This window comes from Azolla caroliniana, unplaced genomic scaffold (genome assembly GCF_043228905.1).
Source record: "Azolla caroliniana isolate FFs.n. ecotype wild unplaced genomic scaffold, voAzoCaro1.0.p SCAF_1063, whole genome shotgun sequence".
Taxonomy (NCBI): Eukaryota; Viridiplantae; Streptophyta; class Polypodiopsida; order Salviniales; family Salviniaceae; genus Azolla; species Azolla caroliniana.
This window is the reverse complement of record NW_028231498.1, coordinates 5,607-12,457: the sequence shown is the minus strand read 5'-3', so window position 1 is coordinate 12,457 and position 6,851 is coordinate 5,607. Positions and strand designations below refer to the sequence as shown.

The 6,851-nt window shown below is 37.0% G+C and overlaps 1 protein-coding gene across 1 annotated transcript; it reads right to left on the bottom strand.

Moving 5' to 3' along the window:
- Positions 1–47: 47 nt before the first annotated feature.
- LOC147847410 (cation/calcium exchanger 4-like) lies at positions 48–1,972 on the bottom strand. The gene has a single exon (XM_087339231.1). The coding sequence runs from the start codon at positions 1,928–1,930 to the stop codon at positions 860–862; it is 1,071 nt and encodes a 356-aa protein (XP_087195357.1). The 5' UTR covers positions 1,931–1,972; the 3' UTR covers positions 48–859.
- Positions 1,973–6,851: the final 4,879 nt, after the last annotated feature.

Below are 6,851 nucleotides of genomic sequence, written 5' to 3'. Positions count from 1 at the left end.
AATCTTTTGATCGAGCTTTGTTTTTGAGCAAAGAAATGGTTCAAAATGCCCTTTCTCTAAAGCAAGTTGTCATTTCACTTTTTCTTGCTTGTCTATGTTGTAGTCAAATCATTAGATACTATATATGCATTGATCATGCTGTCTGATTTCCGTAAGAATCTGAAAAATACCTCAAAATGCCTTTTATCACTATCGTCATGATATTGCACCCGGACAACCTGTAATCCTCCCCCTTGGACTCGTCTATGGTTCCAAGATGATAAAATCAGGATAGGCTCTTTTGATATTCTCTAACTTATCATGTAAAATCAGGCAGCCTGGATCACATGTAATGGAAGCAAACATCATACATAACACAGCTTTTCCACACTCCTCGAATTGGTTTCAAGCAGAATTCACAAGAATTTTCAACATGGCTATGTAAACAAAAAATTCTGCCAGTTCTTTCCAAGTCACATTTAAATGCTATTTCCAGCCTTATGTGAACCCAGCTGCATCAAGTGAAATAAAACCTCGATATATTGAGTTCATTCAGCTAAAAGAAAAGACATTTTCAAAATGGTCTGACAGACGCACAAAAACATCGGGCAAATGCAAAAGAACTACAAGAATTCAGCATGTATAGTAAATTTAAGCAGGTTGCTTTATGTGCAACTCAGGACAGAGTTAAGAAATCCAGGTTAGAACAGATATTCCCGAGGCACTATAAAAAGTCTTTAAAATTTTGAAATTAGACGTTTGTAATTTTCTATATAGGGAACAAATTCTGTTTGAATTTTATTCTAAAATAAAATAACCTTATGCTTAGTATAAGATTTGTTAACATAGGATTTAACATCACACAGGTTTACTCCAGCCATTAGAAGAAACGAGCATTAAAAACTTTCTTTCCTAAGAGAAAAAAGATTGATGGGTTACCTTCAGATAGAAGAGGTTCGAGGATTGCTGACTTTTCTTTGTGATGATTGTCAAGCATTTCGGAACCCCAAACAGAAACTGCATAGACAGCATAAATACCCAAAAATGAGGCAGATTCCCATAAGTGAATCTTCCCATCTATTAGAATTAGGGTAAGAACACATGAAGAAGCCAACAAAAACACAGCATCGCGGACAAAACTAATGAAATTGATGTCACTTGATGCCATCTTTACATTCTCTTTTTTCGGGAGCGTTTCGGTGACAAGGGCAACAGTGCCGGAGACAACAGTCGTAATAAACAAGGCACCACCTAAGACACAGCTAAAACCGATACTTCCAGAACTGTCAGATGAGGTAAAAGCTGCTACACTCGAGAAAACATCAGGAGCACCATTGCCAATGGCAAGCAGTGTGACTCCTGCCACAGCAGGGGAGAGATTCCATGCATTTGATAGTTTCTCCAGAGTACGGCTGAAGTAATCAGACGCCGTTGTTCCTAAGAGATAGAAGAGCACCAGAAGCCATGCCACATTCACTACTGCTCGTGATAATGTATTGCTCTTTCCTTCACAATCTTGCCAAACTAAACCTTTGAATACTGAATAAATGTAAGAGGGCGGTTTTGAGGTTTCACAGTTATGTGCGTGAACATCACTAATAGTGGTATTTCCTGCAAGTGGGCTGTTTTCAGGGATCAAAATAGTGGCATTTCTGCCATCTATGTGGTTTTCAGATAACAAAATAACATGAGGGTCGCCTTCGGAAATCCGACCAGTTGTATTTCTGGCATGCTGCCGATCTCCAGGAGTGGTTCCTCCTATGTCAGGAATCGAAGTCGAAGCCCAACGAGTGGTTCGAGACCAGGGGTTGGGCGAGTGCGTAGAGAAGAGGATTTGACGAGGCTTCTTTGTTTTCAGATCCGCATGGTGATGGGACGCAGAGGTTGAGGAGGAGAACAAGAAAAGGAGAAGAATAAGATAGACAATTTCAGTCTGCACCTTCATCTTCATCTTCACGACGCAGAGGTTGTCTTAGGATCAGATCGATTTTGACTGTCTAGATACATACATACATACATACATACATAGAGCCTTCTGTAACTGTTCATATGTCTAGTTAGATACCTCGCCATCCATCCATGTATGTATGTATGTATGTATGTAATCTACATATGTACATAATCTATCTGTAATCATTTTCAACCCTACGGACCTTGGGCTGCTTGGAAAGCAAGCCAAAAGTTAAAAACAGAAGAGGCAGGCTAGTACATAGTAACGAAAATTAGGGTATGATTAGAAACAATTTATGAAACAATAATGAGGAAAATGTAATTAACAATGAATCAATTAGGAGAATAAATTCAATATCCGATTCCCCCAACCCTATCAAATTTGAAAACTCGCATGGAGAGTTTACATAAAATTCTATCAAAACCTTTAAGCATCACTTTAATCCTTTAATCCTTAACATTACATTTGGTTCTGAAAGACATATGGGATTGTGGGATCTCCTCCCTAACTCACTTCTTCACCAATACAGTCTTCTCGCCACACAAATATCGTAGATTGGAGCGAATTAGTGTCTACCCTAATGTCAGTATGTACACGTGTCAAATCATCCTCAAGTTTAATGACTCAAGCAAGTCTCACTTAAATTCTCTTACATTCCACACGAATACATATACAATTGATAATTAACCCAACAACGTAATCCGCATGTTTAAAAATGTTAAACAACTAGAATCTATATATATATATATATATATATGATAACTTATATAGCGTAAGAATAATTATTACATATTATATGATATATCTTACGAGTTAGAATTACACTTATCTTTTAAAAATGTCATGGGTCTATGATGTTTATCACATTTTGTATAAATACACGTGACATTATCCCATTCCTTTGATGATGAGTTCCACAACTCATTATGCACGATTTGGGACTTGGCTTATTGGGATATCAATTATGAAGTTCAACTACAAGTTTTGTGCCATTGTCAACGAACTCCCAAGTGTACAACCTATCAATCAACCAAGTAAGATGATTTGATGTGCACAAACTTAGAGTCCAAAAGGGTTGTTACCTCATATTTTAGACCATGGATCTCAACATGAAATGAGGGAGTAACAACACAATCTAGAATTGAGCTCAAGGCATAAGGTTCCGAAAGTGGTACACAGAACACAAAGATGCATACAAAGAGGGAATATATGAAGACAAAGCATAAGTTCATTGATATGGTAAAGATTACATATAAATCAAGACTTGGATAATCAAACTTGTTTGGTACAAGGTTTGGTGACATGTATGATATTTCCTAAAGTAAATATGAGACGGTGACAATTTACAAATTTCTTTTGTGTGGTTTGCATATCACGTACATCATCAGAAAGAGAAATGGAATCTCTCAAAGTCAAATAAACAATCCTCAACAATGGATTTTTTTTCAAAATTTCCATATATTCAAGCATCATATAATAAGGATGACATCCTATTGGCAAAGAAATGAGTGTATCTAATGGAAGAATGACCCAAATTATTATAAACGATGTACAAAAAGTCAATCTAATCACCCTGTTAATGATTGCTCCAATGTTTGATAGTGAATCTCTAGATGATAACTTAAAGAGAGTTTTCAAGCAGTCTAGAGGAGGTTAAGCAATTTACAAAAATCCAACCATTGACTTATAGAAACTAGCTATAAAGACTTATAGATTCCAAATATCCAACCAGTGGCATGTCATGGCAATGTTGTAAGATTCAAAGTCGAGAATGACCATCAAGAAACATGTCTTTCAATTTGTTCTTCTTGCTTAATAAAGGCAAAAATGTTGTGTTTCCTATCTTATAAATACCTCAATAAAGGTACTACTAGAAAAAAGCATCCATTTTGTGAGATGCCTGACATTTTAATTGACTCAAAACAATAACCGAAGGACTGGATACAAGCTTACCTAGGTTAATCCCATGGATATTCTAACTGTGATTCAAAAGCAACATAAACATACATCACCCCTTTGTTGTATGAGAAACGACCCATTAACTTTCCAACAAGGGAAAACCATTAATGAAAAAATGGGTCTTCTTCCTCAATGATATAGTTTATAGTGAAAACCAATGTTAGTCTCCTAAAACAAGAGTAATTGTTTGTGCGACAACCAATCATTAGGGCCTTCGAATTGGCCTCCATAAGGACACCACAATAAGGAATAGTGTACTTTTACAAGTACAACCCAGAGTAATATCTTAGCTTTTACAAGATTTAAAAAGAAGAAGAGGATGTTCAGTATTCACATAAAAACTCCAAAATCTAAAAGTGTCTTTCTCCAATTCATAAGAGGTTTTTCTAAATTGACACAACCATTGGCATTAACTCTGGCTCATATACAGATTATGAGGATCATATCATCCCGCTTTAGTTTATACAATGAGCAGAGGATTATTTGATCTTATTGATGCTTGAAAATAATAAATATCTACATTGGTATATATTACAAATTTGGTGAGCTATATATAAGAAACTAAAACATACAAGCTCTTATTTTGGTGAGGTCCAGCCCATGACATAACACATTCTTGTAACTAAGAACCCAAAATAAAGGAGTATAAGGCCAATTCCAAAGCTTTTACTTAGCTTCATTCGTTTGAGGGGAACCATAACAAGAGCCCAAGTGAGGCCAACAATAAGAAACCCGATAATATCAAACAAGCTTCCATCATCATCAGAGAAAAGAAGGGGTTTTGGTCTCGATCTATAGCAAGCTATCACCAAAGATATACCCAACCTAACAACAACGTTAAAAAGGGGTTTGGCAAAGCAGCCTGAGACAGAGATTTGGATGCCAATGACCATAGAGAACAAGTCTTTCAACTTTTTCTTCTTGCTTTCAAGAAACATATGGTAAAATATTTTGGAAAAGCAAGTCATTGTGCTAATTGAAGTAACTATAATATTTACAATAACTCTTTGACCTCCAACAAAAAGAGTAATTTAGAACAATATCATGCAAAACATCTTGTGCAACTTCGTCAACAATAAGATCATGTTGAGACGTCAAGCTCAATCCCTTTTAATGTTGACTTAGAAATACTCTAGTTAGACTAGAATTTAGTGTAGGGTAGAATCCAGTGCTCATGAATGAGCCATTTATTGTACTTGTGTTAGCCGACTCATTTAAGGTTGTGTATAAGAGATGCTTTGTGAGCAAGTTGTGAGTGGGTTGACCATTCTCTATAATACTTACTCTGTGTATTCTTTTCCATCTCTAATTTATCTCCATCACCATCTTTATTGTCTGTGATTCAAACTTTGTTGTTTTGTTTGTTCGGCTGATCTGACTAAGTGTAAACTTACATAAATATTTACATGGTATCAAAGCGCGAGGGTTGAGTCTGATCCTCTATAGCCAACATTTGTTGTACACAAAAAGCTAGGTAGTTGAACAACAACAAGGATGGAAAGAAACAGGGGAAGTGTTATTCCAAAAAAAAAGTTGGAAATGAACAACTATGCATCTTGGGAATACAAGATGCATTAGTATCTGTTATGACACAAGTAGTGGAGTTATATAGATCAAGTTAATGAAGAAGCACCAGAGCCAACACACAAGGATTTCATGACATGGAGCAAGTAGCACGCAAGCTGCTTTATTGTCTAGTGTCTTGTGTTCAAGATCAAATGCTGGGCTACATCATAGATGCAAAGATGCCGAAGGAGGCTTGGGAAATTTTGAAGAAGGTTTCCACCGCGAGCACAACAACTAGGAAGTTGCAACTTAGATGGGAACTCAACAACATCTGACAAAGAGATATGTCGGTGCCCGACTACACTTCCCAAATCAAAGACATATGCAACTCTCTGGGATCCATCAATGTGATGGTTGATGAAGACAAGATGGTCGAGATTTGTCTTGGAGGTTTGACACACAGGTTTGGATCATTCTGGATGGCAATATGCACAAGGGAGAAGCCACCCTCATTCTTCGACCTGCAATCTATTAGCTAGGCAGGACGACCCAAGGTGTGAAAGGGCCAAAAGGCCAAAACAAGTATGAAAGTAGGTCGTAGCTAGACAAGTGTGAAGCTAGACGAAGATATAGCCAAAAAGCCAAGATATATATTAGCCGAAATTGTAAAATAGTAGAAGTTAGTTAACTACTACCAAATTACATGTATTTGATGTAACCTTTCCATGATTTCTATAAAATGGGGCATGAAGCATTGTAAAAATCTATCGGTCTATAAGAGAGTATTAAGTTAACATATTTTTATTTGGAGAATAGTGTGTCTGAGTGTCTGAGTTCTATTTTAAGTGTATTGCTTGGGATCCAATCGGTTGTAACCGATTCGGACAGTGTCGGAGTATGTCCATAACATCCGGTCAATTATAATTCACATACTTAATCTATCTATCAAATTGGGAGTTTTAATCCCGTCCCCAACCACAAACCTTGATCAGGGCACTTAGGGATTAAGTATATGACCCGTGTTTACTGAGAGGGTATAACACAATTTGGCACGCGTGGTTCGATATGTGAGAGACAATGAATAGAAGGAGGATGGATGTCGTTTGAACAGAGTGACTACGATGGATCTGTTAGATACAAAGAACCACGCCCACGATTAGAGCACCGTCGAGTAGAAGCAGTTCAGTTAGAAGCCGAAGATGAGTTAACAACAATTCTAGGCTTAAGGATTTCTGACGATAGTTTGGAGAACGAGATGTTCAATAATCAACTTTCTCAATCAAGTGACCAAGATAGTATTGTCATTGAAGCCTAACACACAAGAACTAGAGGTTCTGATACTGATCAACCCACGTGGCGAGTCGACAAAATTTCAAGAAGAGGATATGATGCCATATCCGTATCCAAAATACAACGATGAGATTGATGTTGAAGGGCATGTGCACGCCTTTCTTAC

Coding starts and splice junctions, on each gene's coding strand:
- LOC147847410 (XM_087339231.1), bottom strand. CDS start 1,930: ATGAAGATGAAGGTGCAGACTGAAATTGTCTATCTTATTCTTCTCCTT.